The sequence below is a fragment of the Scyliorhinus canicula genome, chromosome 9, assembly GCF_902713615.1.
Source record: "Scyliorhinus canicula chromosome 9, sScyCan1.1, whole genome shotgun sequence".
In the NCBI taxonomy this organism is placed as follows: domain Eukaryota; kingdom Metazoa; phylum Chordata; class Chondrichthyes; order Carcharhiniformes; family Scyliorhinidae; genus Scyliorhinus; species Scyliorhinus canicula.
This window is the reverse complement of record NC_052154.1, coordinates 159295527-159315988: the sequence shown is the minus strand read 5'-3', so window position 1 is coordinate 159315988 and position 20462 is coordinate 159295527. Positions and strand designations below refer to the sequence as shown.

The 20462-nt window shown below is 44.2% G+C and overlaps 1 protein-coding gene across 1 annotated transcript in view; it reads left to right on the top strand.

Annotated features, from left to right (window-relative positions):
* LOC119971842 overlaps positions 1-13847 on the top strand; it is a 54901-nt gene extending 41054 nt beyond the window's left edge. Inside the window, exons 8-9 of the mRNA XM_038808051.1 lie at positions 3801-4124; positions 9036-13847. Coding sequence (XP_038663979.1) covers positions 3801-4124; positions 9036-9043 — 332 coding nt within the window. The 3' untranslated portion in view covers positions 9044-13847. The remainder of the gene's footprint in view (positions 1-3800; positions 4125-9035) is intronic.
* The last annotated feature ends 6615 nt before the right edge of the window (positions 13848-20462 follow it).

Genomic DNA, 20462 nt, shown 5'->3' with positions numbered 1-20462 from the left:
GAGCACCTGGAGGAAACCAACGGACATACGGGGAGGAAGTGCAAACTCCACACACAGTCACTGAGGCCGGAAGTGAACCCAGGTCCCTGGAGCTGTGAGGCAGCAGTGCTAACCACTTGCCACCATGCCACCTCACTACCAAGAGTAGTATATTTGCGATCTTACCTACTGAGTGGTTATGTAGAAAGAGCCCCTCTTTAGGCTGCAGATGTTTGAGGGAAGGGAAAAGTGACTGTGAACTGGAGGGAGTTGTCATCAATCGGATTTTACCTTTATTCATCAGTGTCATGTAAGTAATGCATATTTTGTCATTTCTACAACAGAAATAATGGGATTCCTCTGAGTCTGGCTTGTTGGGCAACCCTGATTTTAACCACTCCCATTGTTTGTGGCACTGTGTGCAGCTGCTGAGGCCTTGAATTATTGAATTTCCTTCCTCAATCACACCACCCATTTTATTTGCTTTAAGATGCTTGTTGAAACCTTCCTCTTTGTCCAGTCTGCCTGAATATCTCCTTATAACACTCAGTGTCAAATGTTGTTTAACAATGCTCCTGTGAAATGCTTTGGGGACATTTTACAATGTTGAAAGTGTTATATAAATAAAAGTTGTTGTTTGACAAAAGGGAGGAAATCATATCATGAACTGCTTGATACTTTTATTTCTGTTGTTGCACAGCATATTGTATTTGCTTTGTAGTATAATTTATAATATCCCGAGACCAAAAGGATGCCCTAGTCACCAAAACGGTGACCAGTGCAGGTGACTGCTGGACAGACCACCAGCTCATCTGCTCCTCGAAGTCCGTCAAACTCCACCAGAAGATGAAGAAACAGCTAAAAATGAAAAATCAACATTGAGCGGACACAAGAGCCAAGCTTGTTAGTGAATCTCCAACAATGTCTTCTCCAAAGCGTTCATTCTAATGGAGTGGATGAAAACTGGAAAGAGCTGTGGACAGCAATCACCTCAAGCTGCGAAGAAACCATCGGCTACAAGACCAGGAAATACCAAGACTGGTTCAAAGAGAACAACCACACCATCCAAGTCTCATCGACAAGAAAAGGCAAGCGCTCCGCGCCTGGCAAAACAACATCACCAGCGAGGCAATGATAACTCATCAAACAGCAATGGTGGAGGTACGAAGAACTAGGGAAATCAAGAACCAAAGGTGAACTGAGAAAGTTCAGGACCTGCAAATCCTTGCAGACAAGCACAACACCCGGGGCTGCGTCACTGTCACCAAGGCAATATATGGACTCAACACCCTTCAGAGTAAGGACAGAACGCTTTTGAGAGACAGAAAACATCAGCCTTCAATGGAGAGAATACTTTCAAAGAACTTCTAAACCGTGAGGGCATGCTTGAGAAAATCCCCAACTCCCCATCAAAGATATCTCTGACTCCTAACAAATGCGAACGAAGTCGTAGCCGCCATTAAACACATGAAGAATGGGAAAGCGGCAGCAGTGGATGGGATTCCAGCAGAGATTTTACAACTTGGAGTAGAAGAGATTACCCATCCTCTCCATCAGCTGTTATGCAAAACTGGGGCAGAGAAGAAATTCCTGCCGACTTCAGGGATGCCGTCATCGCCACCATCTCCAAGAAAGGAGACAAACGGGACTATGGGAACTATCGAGGAATATCCTTACTTTCCATCACCAGGAAGATCATCATGAGCCGCCATCTCCCAGCCTTTGAAGAAACCCTTCCGAAAGCCTGTGTGTCGTCCAACCAAACCGTGGAACAGCGGACATGATTTTCGTCGCTCGTCAATCTGACCAAGACCTTTGACTCAGTCAATTGGGAAGTGCAATGGAAGATCCTGTCAGAGGCTGGCGATCCAGAGAAACTTAACATCATCCCCCAACTCCTCTGTGACAGGATGTCAGTAACAGTCTTCACCAATGGAAATAGCATAGAAACCTTCGATGTTGAGACTGGAGTCAAGCAGGAATGTGTCATCGCCCCCACAATTTTCTCGATCTTCATCACCACCAACCTGCATCTTATGCAGAACAAGCTTCTCAGTGGAGTGGACACTCTACAGGATGGACGGAAAGATTTTGAATCTCAATCGGTTGGGATCCAAGAAGAAAGTGGCACAGATATCGCTCTCAGAATTTCAGAATGTGGATGACCATGCCATCTCTACACTCAAGAGAATCTGCAAGCCATGCTTGACCCCTTCACGGAAGCAAACCGAAGAATCGATCACAATCTCAATAAGACTCGAGACCTTTACCAACCCACCGCAGGGCAAGGTCCGGTCTCTCTCTCCATCAGGATCAAAGGGGAAACCCACCCAAATGCAGAGCAATTCCCCTACCCGGGGAGCCAGCTCTCATTTAAGGCTGACATTGATGTGGAGATACAACCTCTTAAACCATCCACAAGCGTCGCTTCGGACGTCTAAGGATGAGAGTCTTCGAGGACCACGACATCTGTGCTGATAGCAAGATCCTGGTGTACAAGGCAGTTGTCCTCACAACTCTTCAGAAACTTGTGCTACATACAGACGCCACCTCAAGGCCCTGGAGAGGTATCATCAACACTGTCTGAGGCAGATTTTCCACATAAGCTGGGAGAACAGACATACTAACATTGGTGTCCTTGAAGGAGGTTTAGCTCAGTGGGCTAGCCAGCTGGTTTGTGATCCACAACAAGGCCAGCAGTGCAGGTTCAATTCCCTTACCGAATGAGGCTATTCATGAAGGCCCACCTTCTCAGCCTTGCCCCTCGCCTAAGATGTAGTGATCCTTAAGTTAAACCATCACCAGTCAGCTCCTCCTCCTCCTCCTCCCCCCCCCCCCCCCCCCCTCCCCCCCCCAGGGTCATTTGTGACTATGGTGACTTTACCTTACCCTGAAGGAGTACAACGCACCAGCATCGAGGCCATGATCATCCCAAACTAACTCCGCTGGGCCGGCTACTTGCTTAGGATGCCAGAGTCCTGACTGCCAAAGCAAATCATCTTTGCTGAACTCTAGGAAGGCTCCCAAAGAAGAGAAGAAAAAAGGAAATGCTTCAAAGACACTCTGAAAGCTTACCTCAAGAAATGCAAGATAAACGTCAGCACCTGGGAGACCCTTACTTGGAAGGGACATACTTGGAGGAACCTCCTGATTGAAGGGACACAATTCTTTGAGAACACCCAACGGCAAGAGGAGGGCCAGAAAAGGAGCCTGATATAGGATTACCAGTGGCCCCGAGTCCAAGGACCAATCCCGTCACCCAGAAAGACCTGCAAGTGTGCGGGTAGAGATGCGGCACTAAGATTGGGCTCATCAGTCAGTCGTGCAAGGACCCACAGAACCCATAACGAGTGACAGAGTTTCTTACGTGAACAATCATACTCACTAGCGAGTGGTTGCCAAAGAAGAGCATTGCAATATATTACCTACACTGAAGGTATCAAAACACATTTGTGTCAATGCTGATAAAATCACTTCATCTTTCCATTCATTGACTTAGTCACAAAATTCTGCTGTCTGCTGGCAAAGTATTTGCAGACCGTCAACTTTAACAATTATTTTTGGGCATAACTTTTTGATGCAACAGATTCTGTAGTCCTTTTAACTGTCTGAATTTGCGTTGTGTGCCATAATGATACACCCTATGTATTCACTAAATAGATGTTGTTCAATAGCATTTCAATTACCAAAATTCGAGATTTAGTGTAACCTCATCCTATAGCCAAATTCTTGTGACAAATAACTTTACTAGCTTAAACTTTATTTTCTAAAGTAACTTGCAAGATACTACTCCATCTAACTTTTTTTTTGCATTGTTACAGTATCTCCTCCATTAGTAAAATACATAAGATGTGAACCAGAATTCCCAGAGGCAGGAAAAGTGGCAACAATCGAATGCTACGCATGTGGCTTCTTTCCCAAGGATACCATGTTCATGTGGTTCAAAAATGATGAGAGAACTGATGATCCAGGAATCACCTCTACCGATCTCCAATTGGATGAAAAGACTGGCTTCTTCTGCTGTAAAAGCCAATGGAAATTGTTAATTGAGCCAAACTATGATCAGATGGAATTCAAAGTTGAGGTTCTTCATTTCCCAACTTCACACAGGCCTTCAAGGGCCAGTTTCATCATGAAACTTGGAGGTATGAATTTAATGCATATTGTTTATGCTAAATTGGGACTAAACTTCATGTAAGATGCGCAGCTCTATAAATTGAATATTATGTCGAACTTTCACACCCTTAAATAACAACTCTTTTAAATTACGAAAAATGTGTATCAAAATACAGTTTTGCGAGAAAGCACTGCTGTGTTCTTGCTTATGAAATACATATGCATAGTGCTGATATTTCCTGCTCTCCAGTCTCTATACTAGATTACAACTAGCATCAAATAATGGTCCTGGTTGGATTAGAACAGGGGTGGGCAAACTACGGCCCGCGGGCCGCATGCGGCCCGCCAAAGGTATTTCTGCGGCCCACCAAGTCATTAAAAAAAAAAAAAAAAAAAAAAAATTTTTTTAATTTTTTTTTTTTTTTTTTTTTAAATTTTTTTTTTAAGGTTAATGGGGGTGGGGGGCTGTTGGGTTACTTACTGGTATAGGGTGGATACGTTGACTTGAGTAGGGTGATCATTGCTCGGCACAACATCGAGGGCCGAAGGGCCTGTTCTGTGCTGTACTGTTCTATGTTCTATCTGAGGCGCCCAGAATCATAACCGGGTGAAGTAATTATTTTACTTAATATACTATGCGGCCCTTTGTGAATTGTGAATTTCTGAATGTGGCCCTTGCATGGAAAAGTTTGCCCACCCCTGGATTAGAACTATTTTGAAATTCTAATTCCTATATGTAATCATTAATTTGAATTTTACATTTGAAGCAAAACATTTGCAAGAAAATCAAAATAATTGTGGATAACAAAAAAGAATGAATATGGATATTTGTAAGCATATACCCCAAACACACAAGGTTATTATTGCGATGTAATAGGGGTTAGGCCATTTAATCTATCAAGCCATTACCAACATCCAGAGTGATCCTGGCTGATCTGTAATCTGACTCCATGTATCTGCTTTGTCGCATACCCTGTTATACCTTTGGTTGACCTTCTAGCAACAGCTATTTGTGGAAGAAAGTTAAAAACTCCTACCATCCTGTATTAAGAATCATAGAATCCCTACCATGCAAAAGGAGGCCGTTTGGCCCATCGAGTCTGCATCGTCCCTTCGAAAGAGCATCCCACTGAGGTCCACAACCCCGCCCCATCCCCATAACCCCACCTAACCTTTAGACACTAAGGGTTCATTTAGAGTGGCCAATCCACTAACCTGCACATCTTTGGACTGTGGGAGGAAACTGGAGCACCCGGAGGAAAACCACGCAGACATTGCGAGTGTGTGAAACTCCACACAGGCAATCGCCCAAGGTCGGAATCAAGCCCTGGTCCCTGACGCTGTGAGGCAGCTACTGTGCTGCCACTGTGTTATCGTGGAGAAGTGTTTCCTAAACTGACTCTTGAATGGCTTTGCTCTGCTATTCTTTAGGCCAAGACCCCTAGTCCTAAACTCTTCATCTAGCAAAATAGCGTATGTCTCTAACAGTTTCCTAACTATGTGAAAACTTTGAACAAATCATCCCTGATCTTCCAAATTCCAAGGGACACTGCCCTAGTTCATGTAATCTCATCTCATTGTAACCCTTGGAGTTCAGGTGCCATTCTGCTAAACCCACATTGTGCTCTCTCCCAGGCAAGTATATCTTTGCTAAGGTGAATCATAGAATTTACAGTGCTGAAGGATGCCATTCGACCCATCGAGTCTGCACCTGCCCTTTGATAGAGTACCTTACTTAAGCCCACACCACCATCCTATCCTCATAACCCAATAACCCCACCTAATCTTTTTGGACACTAAAGGCAATTTAGCATGGCCAATCCACCTAACCTACACATCTTTGAACTGTGGGAGGAAACCGGAGCACCCGGAGGAGACCCACGCAGACAGGGAAAGAACATGCAGACTCTGCACAGACAGTGACCCAAGCAAGGTATCGAACCCGGGTCCCTGGCGCTGTGATGCAACAGTGCTAACTTTTATTTTAGAAGCTTTGAGATGTAGAGGATTAAGAAAGAACAGGAAAGGGTGCTAGGCAGGTGGGTTTTTGGTAATGGAGCACAGAGGAAATTTCAACACATATTAGAACATTAAAGAACAAATGAGAAATAACAAAAATAGTTATGGTCATTTGAGCACCCTGAAGAAATGCATGCAGACACTGGGAGAATGTGCAGACAGTGACCCAAGCCGGGAATCGAACCTGGAAACCTGGATCTGTGAAGCAACAGTGCTAACCACTGTACTACCATGTTGCCGGTATGGTCCAGGTGTGGTTCTCCAGAAGCCTACTTTTGACAATAAAGATTATTTATTTTATTTAGACGTGGTCTAATCAGGTCTTTATATAGCTGCAGCATGATGGTAAACACATGGGCTTTAACTTCTGTTGGATTGGGGAAGCACTCCAAAAGTGTGCTGGGAACCCCTCTCAAAATTTCACAGTTAAGGTTTGCATGGCAATTGCCCAGAAATGCGAACCTCGTAGCCCTACACGGGATCCATCCGAAAATTGATTCATTGATGTAAAACACCATATTGAATGCATTCAAGATATGCATTATTTCCGACATTGAGCTTGACTGCTTATCAGAATCTCTGGTTTTAATGAGGGAGTATAATTTCCGATCTGCCTCTACTACATGCTCTTTTAATCTCTGCATTAATACATTCTGCCACTTCAAAGCTGCCTATTACAGGCTTATTATTTTTTTCCAATTAAGGGGCAATTTAATGTGGCTAATTCATCTACCCTGCACATTTTTTGAGTTGTGGGGGTGAGACCCACGCAGACACTGGGAGAATGTGCAAACTCCACATGGACAGTGACCCAGGGCCCGGATTGAACCGGGGTCCTCAGCACCATGACGCAGCAGTGCTAACCACTGCGGCATCATGCTGCCTGAACTGCCTGTATGTTTTTTTTATTATCTCTCATTATACCCTCTCCTATCCTGGAAATAATTTCATTCTTAATTGGTAATGTTACTCCTATTTGCAACATATTTTATGGGAATGTCATCCATTCTTTATTCATGTAACATTGAGTACAACAAATTAATATCTGTTAGTTACTGGTTATGTGACATCAATTATGCACGTAGGGAGAGAAAGCCAGCAACCTCACTATGAAAGCTATTCCAGATATGGATAAATATTAAAGGTTTCAAAACATCATTGACACAGTCACACCATCACTGCTATGGCAATAACTTTCCAAGGATACATCTATTCAGGACAAAGTCTTCAGGGGAGCACAGTGGTTAGCACTGCTTCCTCATAGCACTAGGGTCCTGCATTCGATTCCGGCCTTAGGTCACTGTGTGAAGTTTGCACGTCCTCCCGATGTCTGCATGAGTTTCCTCTGGGTGCTCCAGTTTCGTCCCAGAGACCAAAGGTGTGCAGGTTAGGTGGATTGGCCATGCTAAATTGCCCCTTAGTGTCCAAAGATGTGCAGGTTAGATGGGTTACGGTGATGGGGCAGGGGAGTGGGCCGAGGTAGGATGCTCTTTCATAGGGTTGGTGCAGACTCAATTGACTGAATGGCCTCCTTCTGCACTGTAGGGCTTCTATGATTCACATGTGCCATCAGGAACAGAGGGATTCTGGACTCTGAGTTGGGGCGGGGTGTAGGAATATCCACACAGTCTTCACTGCCTTTTGTTCTGTATATTTACCGTTGCTTAATGAATTGAACTTTGATTCCCTACAACTGACTGTCTCTGTCACCTTATAGGTCAGTTCATTGAGACCCATGGAAATTGACTAAAGTTGCCAGCAGCCCTAAATTTTAGTCTGTTCCAAATTCTTACATAATTAGCTTCTTGCGTATGTGGTCTTGCTGTGTATAAGCTAAAACAATCAATCCGTGTTGAGAGAAAATCAGTAATGAAAATAAGTGAATCCATGTTTGCAACTAATCTGATCAACTATCTGATTCAGGGAGGGAAATGATGAGGGAGTACAGTATCAGGATCAAACAGTGAAATGGTGTTGAATTTCTCAGTCGGAATTCAGTTAGATTCACAAGGATAAAGTCAGAGGAAAATGCTTCTTATGAGCGAGGTGGAAGGGAATGTGGTCCCAAATGGCTGGCAACTTTCCAGGAAAGACAGGCAAGGACTTACAACTTGAGTGACAATAGGTTTCTCCAGGATGAGTGCTTGAATGAAACGGGCTTTCTTTCCGTGTTCTGTTTGACATTTTGGCAAGCTCCAAGATCAAATGGAGTGTAAAAACTTTAGCTTGTCTGAGTTATAAAACTGATCAGTTATGCAGCTTTTCTTTGCATGCAAGAAAAGGAAGAGATTATAGAGCAACCAGATAATAGATCTGATAATTACCCAAAGAGATCAAATTACTCTGAAAAAAAATCAGATTATTCTGAAAACAATGTTAACTAAATTGTGTCCAGAACACCCCGCTCAATGGACCAACATGTTAACTTTGTCATAAAGTTTTAGAGCACAGACATAGGACCTCCGGCCCATCATATTTATGCCAGCCATCATATGTGTTTGATGGTGATTCAGTCCACACCACACTGATGCCCCCATGAAGCCATGACAGGTAGATTGATCAGAATTCCAGGCCATTTAACCTTGACTTCAATGTTGCAACCTTGCTGCAGCACATAGACACAGTGAACAGGATTGTAGCAAAGGATTTGGAAGAGTGAAAACAGATTAAAAAGCAAATTGGCAAAAAGGTACATCTCACCAAAATGCCAAGTCAGTGATCAGGTCACGGTAATGAATTACGGTAAGAATGAACACTTTTTTTTGAACTCAAATAGAAGGGACCATGCCATGTAATGGATGAGCTGACCCAGCAATCTGCCCAATTGAAGTACTTGACAAAGCCACTGGGAAATATGGCACCACTTGGATTTGTTACATCAGCTGAGAACTGTAAAACTAAATACTGTACTTGCCTTACAGGTGTCTGAAAGGAGGTCTCAAATTTGGATCCTGTCTGATGCTGTTATCGAGCCACCTGTCCCACTATTTTTGTTAAAGACGATTGAGTTGCACAATTTCCAGACCTGGTACTGCATTTTCCTCTTAAACTCATATTTGTGGATTTTTCTGAAACCAAACAAGAGCCTAACTGTACTATGATGACCACTGAGGAAGAGAATTTCCTGTACATTCATCTTACAAAGAGAAAGGCAAATACTATATAACCACTACCTTCAAGACCACCAGTATAGTAATCTGGCCTGCCCTACTGATTCTGGTACCTGCCCTACCCAGTACAGATGAGGTTATTAATTTTGCACAGCAAAATTAGACATTGCTATTAGACATCGCTATTAGAGATGACTTGAAGGAACACCTTTGAGTGCAATTTCCGATTTCGTTATAATATTTTTCCCATTGCCTAAACACCTGATGGAGCTGATTCAAGGGAGTGATTCCTTCAACTGAATGTTCTGTGTTGCTACAACGGAATACAGAAGTTAAAGAAGAAAAACCTGAGGTTGGAGTTCAGAGACGTTTGTGGAACTTCAGTCACACATTAAGATAACATCATGGATCAAAGTGGTATCAGGCATTCTGGTCGCGATTCAATTAATTATTGTAAATGGTTTGATCATTGCAGTCAGAAGAGAATATATGTCTACCCTCCTGAGAACACTATTAGATTTATTTTTGGGGGGGGTGCAAATTATTGTTTGATTTATTTAATTAAGCAACTTTCAAAGCCATTAAAATTTCATCAAATTGAGATGGTAAAATTTCACAAATGCAACTTGTAATTCAAAAACATGATCCTGGGTGAATGTTTTCATAACTTGTATGCCGCTTATGTGAAACACATCTTAATGAACATAATATTGTAGTGGTCATTCATTCAATGTATTGTTTCTTAGAATGATACAGCCATAAGAGTTTATTCAGTTTCAACTATTACTTCACAAAGCAAGAAAAAGTACATTAAAAATCACATGAGGTAGACATGACAAAACCTGAGCAATTATAGAAATACAGGAGTGCTGTTTTCTGAAATTTTAGTTGGAAAAACTGTAATTATGAAAAATTTAATTAAGTTGCCCTTTTCCCCACATGCTTATTTGTGTACGTTTTGAACCCCCTAATTACTTCCTCTAGTGACTGCTCCTATCTCCACCACCCCCCCCCCCCCCCACACACACACACACACACACACACAAGACAAAGGAGAACAGCAGCCCCATTCTACAAAGACTCCCACAACACTTTTCAATCAACAATTCAAAATACCATGATAGAACTAAGTTTTGATACTCGAGGGATTTATTGAAAGCCTACAACCAAGAATCATGTTTTTGAAAAGTGTGTATTGAGTCTGATTTGATTTTACAAAGGTATGCACCCGATACTAGAATGCCACTTGTAGTCATAGAAACAGCCAGAGAGGGAAGCCCTGCTAGACAAAGATTAATCAAGTTTCAATCTCCTCAGACAAAACCATCAAAGACCATCAAGTTCCAATACCTTAAAAGATGCACACACACAGGTACAAACTTTAAAATGAGGCCGCACTGCAGTAAATTCCATCCATTCTATACTGATAACCTTATCAGCTAATTGACGGACACCTAGATGTGCAAACAAAAGACGGGGGGCTGGATTCTCTGCAGCCCCATGTCGAAATCATGTTTGGCACGGGGTCGGAGAATCTATCTTTATGTAGGAATCGTAGCCGGCGCTGCTCACACATGGATTACGCGGTGCGACTGGTGGGCCATTGACAGAGGCCCCCCTAGCGATTCTCCGGGCAAAACTGGCTGAGTTCCCGACGGTGTGGTTCTAATCACTTATTGCCGGTTGGGAACATTGGGTGGTGGCTGCGGACTCCGAACACAGCCGTCCTGGTGGGGGGGAATCGAGCGGGGGGGGGGGGGTTTGCTCATGGGTGACCAGGGCAGCGATCGGGTGGCTCGGATCTGCAGTGCACGCCATCACGGGGGGGCCTACATCTTGCAGCCTCCTCCGCAGTCCGAGTCCACCATGGCGAATGGGACGGCCGCTGCCATGCGCATGCGCGGACTCCCGGCCGGAAGTGTGGGTTAACCCAAAGATCAGCATCTCCCTAAAGGGAGCCTTTGTTCTAATCAGGTCTAACAATCTGTCTCTCTACTCTGCCATGTACTCTCTTCTTTAAATCACCTCTAAGTATCTTCTAAGTTTATTACATTTTGTACTGGCCAGTTGGCCGAATTGTTTTATCGAAGTATAAGAAATCGTGTATCGTAAGCCGCACTGCCTAATGTTAAAGTCAAAAGTGAAGTTTTACCATCGCACGGAATCCGTGTGAGAGAAAACACAAGGATTCATCAATATCAGGATTCCATTATACCATATTACAAAAGGAATGACAATACTCCAAATAAATCAAAAGAAAATACAAAATACAAAGCCCTTTAAAAATAGAGTCCCACTTCCACCATTCCCTCTGCCTTCAAGAACGTCAACGCCTCCTCCACTGTCTCGAAGAAGATGATCCCTAGAGTTGTGCGTGACCCTGAACTTTGCAGGTTAGAGCACTCCAAAACTCACTCCGCTTTTGTAGAGAGCTGCCTTTGCCCTATTGAAGCCTTCCCACCTTCTTGCCAGCTCCACTGTGTCATCCTGATATATCTGAATACCAGTGCCTTCCCACATCTTCCCGTGGTTTTGCCAGCGGACTAACGCTCGCACCTTTCTTCAAAGTATTCCCTCTTTGGTTCTTGGACATCCTCGCGTAACCAACTTTTCAATTGGTTTAGGTTTCCAAATGAATTCTCCCTGAAAAACAGGTGAAAAAGGCCATAAACCAAAGACTCTGGCAGGAGCTACTCAACGTGCGAGTCCCTCCTACATGTCCCCACTGGGAGTCCTCCCAATGCGATTAGAGTAGATTCCGATTAGATATCAATTTTCAGGAATCCATTTCAATATCTTTTTTGAGTTGGGACTGTAAGATTTCAACAAATGCACTCATTTTAATAATTAGTCTTAATGTTTCTGGACCTCATTCACCACTTTTTCAATAGATTAGCTTCAGTTCTTCCCTGTGGAAGAGAATAGGTAATTTTACAGTTCTGTTCACAAGAATCTGTCTGCAGTCCAACAAGCAAGGCCTATCAGTTGGCACACTGAACCAAAAGGTGGGCCAACAGACACCCTCGGAATGAGTACAGACCATACTCCAGGAAGTTCCACACATTTGTTATCAGATTGAAATTACTGTTGGTTGTAATTCATTTGTTAAGTCAATATAGAAGGATACTTTTTTCCTGAATTGAAGGTAAATGCCATGAGTATTGACCACGCTTAAATACAATGCCCTCTGAATCTGAAAACATGTTATTAGGATAAATTGTTAAAAAAAACAAGTGTATTGTCACTATTTACATACGGGATTGATTTCCCATTGAATTTAAGCCAGCAAACTAGTTTAAATCCAGTGGGCAGGAAATTACTTCATCAGCTCTGTGATTTTCCCTCGTCATTCTTGGAATTTCCTTCCAGAAGGAGGTGGAAAATATGTAGTGAGTGTAGCGAAATCCTACGCATAATGTATGGCCTGATATAAATGCTATATTGTTCCAATGGCAGCCGAGAGGTTATTTGAAATTGAAATGTCTTAAAAGCCTATAAACGGGTAAGTGACAAATTTCAAAGAAAGAAACTTTATTGACTGGAAGTGAAGTTTGCTGAATAATCAAAGTCTTCTGCAGCCAATCCTGTCCTGCACTAGGTAGGCACCCAAGTGAAATTAGAGTTTATCTGAAAGATTGAGAGAAGCGAAGGTCTTGGAGACATGATGATGGACAGAAGTCTCACCGGGCTCTAGACAGACCCCACTTCCGCAAAGCAGAATATCTAACTTATGGTATCGCATGTGTTAACTTTTCTTCTACATTACATATCGAATCAAGTCCTAGTTCCTAATGTATCAGGTCCTGTCCATGATGTTACTAAGGATAATTCACGTATCAGATCATTTGGGGAAACAGTGGGGTAGTGGTATTGTCGCTGAACGGGTAATCCAGAGAACCAGACCCGTGCTCTGGCGAACTGGGTTCAAATTCCGCAAAGGCAGGTGGTGAAATTTGAATTCAAAAAAATTAATAGCCTAAAAGGTGACCAATGAAACCATTGTCGATTGTTGTAAAAACCCATCTGGTAAAATTAACTGCAGACATAATCTCAAATATTTCCCACTGCATCCATGGATATTGGGACTTGATCATTACCTTGTGCAATAATTGAAATTATAACTATTAATGAAAGCACAATAGCTCTTTTTCAAAATTTCTCCTCTCTTCCATTTTTTACCATTCCTTTTAATAATTGTAACAATTTGATATTTGAGTATCATTGGCAATAGGACTCGCATGTTTTTCCAGTGAGTATGCGTCAGAAAATGCTCCTCTTGGATAGTGACTCAAAATAAATGATCTATTTTACCTGTAAGAATTTTTTAAAAATGTAAATGCTGAAAATCTGAAATAAAAATGATAAATGGTGGAAACACATTTGCTTTTCTTTCCGACACCAATCTGTCTATCATGCATTTCCATTATTTCCACCTTTAATTATGTGAATGCTTTATTCTTGCCAAACGTATACTACTGTACTTGTTGCAATGTTTCCCATATCATGTTTATAAACTTGTAAATTGCTGCTGGAGCTTTGTTTTCTACTCTGGAAGAGTGTAAATACAAAATTGTAGTGTTTGTCATGTAAATGATTGTAATTAAACCAGTGATTGTATTACAATGAGCTGTAATACAAATGTGGTTAAAGTGTGAAGGGTTGGGGAAAATTAAGATTGAAAATACACAGTAAAACAGGTAGTTGATTAGAGGCAGACATATGGCGAAATGAGATGTGAATTTGCCTATCAGTATAAAGCAAGTATTTAACATATGTGACTGGAGAAAACAACGGGGCTATGGAAGTGGTAACTTCAAAGTGGAGCAATAAGGAAACTGACACGCATTTGCCAAAAGCCAACTCCACAGTTAATATTATCAAAGGGAAAGAAATAGCATAACTGCAGAACCCTAACTAAGGAAAAGAGAGAGAGCGTGACAGCTAACATCAGAACTGCAGCAGTGGCAGATAGAGTTTCCTTTGCTGAACTTGGAGACTATTTCCCAGACATGTCCTGGTCGCGATAAATATCTGCTGGAAATGGCTCATAGAGTTACTTAATATTGAATGTAGTTTGGGAAAAGCGGTGCCTCTGGGTTCAGGACCAAGGGATAGTTTCATGTAAAATTGTGTGTATAGTCATCAGTCTACTAAATGTCATAGTGCATTTTAATCCTCCTTGAGTGTTTTGTCTCCACAAATATTCTTTATTCATTGTTCACAATGACTGGGCTGTTCCTCACTGGGTTGTATCTTGTTCCTCACATGCCAAAAATAACAGCACGCGTGATCTACTGGCTCCCAACCGGGAGCCCGACTTGGCTGGAAGATGCCGGGTAAAGCTTCGGGATCTACTAAGTCCCGTGAGGTGATGCAACCAGAATCCTGCCCACAATGGGCAGAACCAACCTGCACTTGCTTAAGTAGGCCTTAAACCTATTCACCCGCAGTCAAACAACCTCCCCAGGGAGTCCTCAGCCCAGGTGCCATTCAGTACTGGTCCACACAAACAGGAGAGTGAATGAGAGACACTGAGACATAAAAGCTCGAGTCTGGAGAAATTATCTACATAAGCAGGTGAATGATTGGATTGGTAAGTTTTTAAGATTCCTTTCTTGTTGTAAACTGGGGTAGTAGTTTCAAAGCAGTGCTGGAGAAATAGAGGTACCATATCAAATTCATAGCTTAACCAGTTAAACTACTTAATATAATTAGAACTTATTGTTGAGTAATATTCTAAACTTGTAATCCCAAATAGTTAAACAAAATACAATAAAGGTGCTCGGGCAGGTGATCTGTTACAGCTGCCGGATGTGGGGGGAGACTAGTGGACAATAATGTGACCACAGCAACCACATCTGCAGTGTCTGCAGCTTGAGGAAATTCAGCTTAAAATTGATGAGCTGGAGTCTGAGCATCAGGGAGGGCGGAATTTACCTGGGCACTTTGTTCTAGGTGGCAGTTAGACCCCTTGGGTTAAGTAAGTCAGGTTTAGTCTGGAGGGTATTACTACGAGTGAGGCAGGATACAAAAGGTAGCACCCAAGGAGCCTCGGGCCTTCCACTTGTCCAAAAGGTTTGAAATTTTTGCAGCCTTGTGGATGAGAACAGGGACTACAGGGAACCTTCCGATAGCACCGTGATACAGGTGGTCATTCAAATGCGGGGGAGGGGGGAGTAAAAAAGGATGTAGTATGGTTAGGGGGAGAGAGATTATTCTCTGCATCTGAGAGGGAATCCTCAAGGTTATGTTGCCTGTCCTGTGCCAGAGTTAAGGACATCTCAAGACTGGAGAGCAATTCAGAGTGGAATTTAATTCCGGCAAGGGCTAATTAGGGAAAGTCAGCATGGCTTTGTAAGGGGAAAATCATGTCTTATGAATTTGATTGAGTTTTTTGAAGGGGTAACCAAGAAGGTAGATGAGGGCAGTGTGGTCGATGTTGTCTACATGGACTTTACCAAGGCCTTTGACAAGGTACCACATGGTAGGTTGTTGCAAAAGGTTAAATCTCACTGAATCCAGGGTGAAGTAGCCAATTGGATACAAAATTGGCTTGGCGACCAAAGTAGTTGTGGAGGGTTGTTTTTCAAACTGGAGGCCTGTGACCAGCGGTGTGCCTCAGGGATCGGTGCTGGGTCCTCTGTTATTTTTTATATATATTAATGATTTCAATGAATTTCGGGTAGCATGGTGGTTAGCATAAATGCTTCACAGCTGCAGGGTCCCAGGTTCAGTTCCTGGCTGGGTCACTGTCTGTGCGGAGTCTGCACGTCCTCCCCGTGTGTGCGTGGGTTTCCTCCGGGTGCTCCGGTTTCCTCCCACAGTCCAAAGATGTGCGGGTTAGGTGGATTAGCCATGCTAAATTGCCCGTTGTGTCCTAAAAGGTAAGGTTAAGGGGGGGGGGGGTTGTTGGGTTACGGGTATAGGGTGGATACGTGGGTTTGAGTAGGGTGATCGTTGCTCGGCACAACATTGAGGGCCGAAGGGCCTGTTCTGTGCTGTACTGTTCTATGTTCTATGAATGTAGGAGTAATGGTTAGTAAGTTTGCAGTTGACACCAAGATGGCATAGTGGATAGTGAAGAAGATTATATAAGATTGCAACATGATCTTGACCAATTGGGCTAGTGGGCCGATGAATGGCAGATGGAGTTTAATTTGGATAAATGTGGGGTGATGCATTTTGGTAGATCAAATCAGTGCAGGACCTACTCAGTTAACGGTAGGAGTTGGGGAGAGTTACAGAACAAAGAAATTTAGTGGTACAGGTGCATAGCTCCTTGAAGGTGGATTCGCAAGTGGACAGGGTGGTGAAGAAGGCATTCAGCATGCTAGGTTTTATTGGTCAGAATATTGAATACAGGAGTTGGGACATTGTGTTGAAGTTGTACAAGACATTGGTAAGACCACACATGGAATACTGTGTTCAGTTCTGGTCACCCTATTATAGGAAGGATATTGTTAAACTAGAAAGAGTGCAGAAGAGATTTACGAAGATGCTACCAGGACTTGATGGTCTGAGTTATAAAGAGAGGCTGGATAGGCTGGGACTTTTTACCCTGGACCGTAGAAGGCTTTGGGGTGATCTTGTAGAGGTCTATAAAATAATGAGGAGCATAGAAAAGGTCAATGATCAACATCTTATCCCAAAGGTAGAGGAGTCTAGAACTAGAGGGCATAGGTGAGAGGGGAGAGTTACAAAAGAGACCAGAGGGAACATTATTTTGCACAAAGGGTGGTGAGCATCTGGAACGCGCTGCCAGAGGTAGTGCTAGAGGTGGGTACAAATGTTTTTTCCTTTTAAAAACAGACAGTTACATGGGCAGGGTGGGTATAAAGGGATATGGGCCAAATGCAGGCAAGTGGGACTAGCTTAGTGATAGAAATTGGGTGGCATAGCCCAGCTGGGCCAAAAGTACTGTACACACCCCTGTCAGCATCAACGGGGCCGAGGTGGAGATGGTTAGCAGTTTCAAATTCCTAGGGGTACACATCTCCAAAAATCTGTCCTGGTCCTCCCACGTCGTGCTACCACCAAGAAAGCACAACAGCGCCTATATTTCCTCAGGAAACTAAGGAAATTCGGCATGTCCACATTGACCCTTACCAACTTTTACGATGCACCATAGAAAGTGTCCTATCTGGCTGCATCACAGCCTGGTATGGCAACTGCTCGGCCCAGGACCGCAAGAAACTTCAGAGAGTCTTGAACACCGCCCAGTCCATCACATGAACCTGCCTCCCATCCATTGACTCCATCTATACCTCCCGCTGCCTGGGGAAAGCGGGCAGCATAATCAAAGACCCCTCCCACCCGGCTAACTCACTCTTCCAACTTCTTTCATCGGGCAGGAGATACAGACGTCTGAGAACACGCATGAACAGACTCAAAACAGCTTCTTCCCCACTGTTACCAGACTCCTAAATGACCCTCTTATGGACTGACCTCATTAACACTACACTCCTGTAAGCTTCATCCGATGCCGGTGCTTATTTTTTTTTCATAGAATTTACAGTGCAGAAGGAGGCCATTCGGCCCATCGAGTCTGCACCGGCTCTTGGAAAGAGCATCCTACCCAAGCCCACACCTCCACCCTATCCCCATTAGCCACACCCAACATTAAGAGCAATTTTGGACACTTAGGGCAATTTAGCATAGCCAGTCCACCTAACCTGCACATCTTTGGACTGTGGGAGGAAACTGGAGCACCCGGAGGGAACCCACGCACACACGGGGAGAATGTGCAGACTCCGCACAGTGACTCAATCCGGGAATCGAACCTGGGACCCTGGAGCTGTGAAGCAATTGTGCTAACCACTATGCTACCGTGCTGCCCTGTAGTTACATTGTACACCTTGTGTTGCCCTATTATGTATTTTCTTTTATTCCCTTTTCTTTCGATATACTTAATGATCTGTTGAGCTGCTCGCAGAAAAATACTTTTCACTGTAACTCGCTACAGGTGACAATAAACAAATCCAATCCAACCCAACCCAACAGATAACACACCACTTCAGTCATCTACCCGATGGTACCAGCCCCCTGCACCAGCAGACATGCAGACTTCTACAGAGGCCAGCGCAGTGAATTCTGTACCTGATGAATACACAGATGAAATGTCCCATGTTGCTAACAATGAGGACACTCGCCACAGAAAGATGACAACATCAACCAGTGTAATCTCAGGCTCAGGGCGCCTGAGCAGGCCAAACACAAGGGGCGATATTCTCCGCAAATGCGGAGAATCGTAAAGGCTGCTGTGGGACAGGTCGTGACCCACGGCAGCCTTCACGCCCACTTGCGGGGCCGATTCCCCCCCCCCGGGCGGGGCTAGGAGAGCGGCCCCGTGCGTCACAGCGGCGCGGCCTTGACGATGGTCGTCAAGGCCGCGCGTCAAGCGTCACGCCGGCTGACGCGGCCGATGATGTCGGCCGCACATGCGCAGGTTGGACAACGCCAACCCACGCATGCGCAGTTGCCGTCTTTTCCCTCGGCCGCCCCGCAAGGCATGGCGGCATTATCTTGTGGGGCGGTGGAGGGAAAAGAGTGCGTCCGTTACGGATGCACGGCCCACGATCGGTGGGCACCGATCGCGGGCCTATGCCCCCCTTGGCACGGCCATGGTACAGCCATGCCAATCGGACCCCCAGATGCCCCAAATGGGCATCTGGCGCCCGTTTCACGACGGCAGCGAGCAGGTATGTTTGCTGCCATGTTGAAACGGGCGTGAAGGCCCGGCCCCTTGGCCCATCGGCCTCGGAGAATCGGAGAATCGCCGCTCGACGTAAAAAACGTCGAGCGGCGATTCGTGGCGTGGGGGGGTGGGGGAATAGCGGGAGGGCGTGAAAAATGTCGGGAGGCCCTCCCGCTATTCTCCCACCCGGCGTGGGGGGCAGAGAATCGCGCCCTATGACTTTATTGCCACTTAGCCTCAAACTCTCTTTTAAATTTCAGTATTTCTTTCCAACAGGAAAACGGGTTTTGGGGGATGTGGAGAAGGAGACGCGATGGGCTATGCAATACAGTAGTTAGCCATAATCAGAGTTTTCCAGCACAGAAAGAGGCCCTTCAGCCCATCGTGTCTGTGCTGGCCATGAAACAACTACCTATTTTAATCTTGTTTTCCAGCACTTGGTCCATAGCCTTGTATTCTATGGTGTTTTCAGTGATCATCTAAATGCTTTTTAAATGTGGTTATAGCTTAATCCATGCCTCTGTGTGTATAATACATGTAAATAGTTTTGTTGGTTTGTTTAATTGTATGTTACAGAATGGTCTGTACATAATTTCCTATTGCACACACTGTTACATCTCATGCCAGCGGCCTTTCCAACTAAATGTGGAGGATGTAGTCTGTGATCATCTGAGATATGATGCCGTGGCTACAATTGGTCACATGGTGGGAGAGCAACAGTTAATCCTGGGAGCGTAGGCAGAGCACAAGTGTACATAGTTGTTGAGCTCAGGAATAAACTACCTTGGTTGGAACTCCTGGTGGTTAGGTGATTTATGGAATCCACAACTTTCTACACCAAATCACAAAGTCCCTACAATGCAGAAGGAGGCCATTCAGCCCTTCATGTCGGCACCAACCCTCTGGAAGAGCACCTTACCTAGGTCCACTCCCCACACCCTATACACAAAACCACATTTTATGTTTGGACACTAAGGGGCATTTTAGCTTGGCCAATCGAGCTAACCTGCACATCTTTGGACTGTGGGAGGAAACCAGAGGACCCGGAGGAAACCCACGCAGACACGGGGAGAACGTGCAGACTCCATACGGACTGTCACCAAAGGCTGGTATTGATCCTGTGCCCCTGGTGCTCTGAGGCAGCAGTGCCAGCTACTGCGCCGCCATGCTGCCCTTTGCGGCGCCTTTTTAATGCCTTTCAAAAATCTATACATACAACAGGTACAGAATTTCCTGATCAATATTAAGTGATCTTTTCTCCTTTGTGTGGGCCTTCACTAATGAACAAAATAAATAGCAAACTGTTTCCTTCTAAACGTGTAGCTTTGTGATCTGAGAGGAAAAGCTATAAAATCAGATAAATCAAACATTGATGTCAGCTATATATCTAATTTATTAAATGTTTATTTGATGAGTCAGCGTGCCTGTGTTTGTTTTCCATGGACTTTCATCCTCTCCTCTTCCTGCCTTTGCCAAGTGATACGCAGCGCCCTCCAGCGGGAGAGGCGGCGGCCTGCAAGCACAGGGTGCGCGCGCAGCTCCCC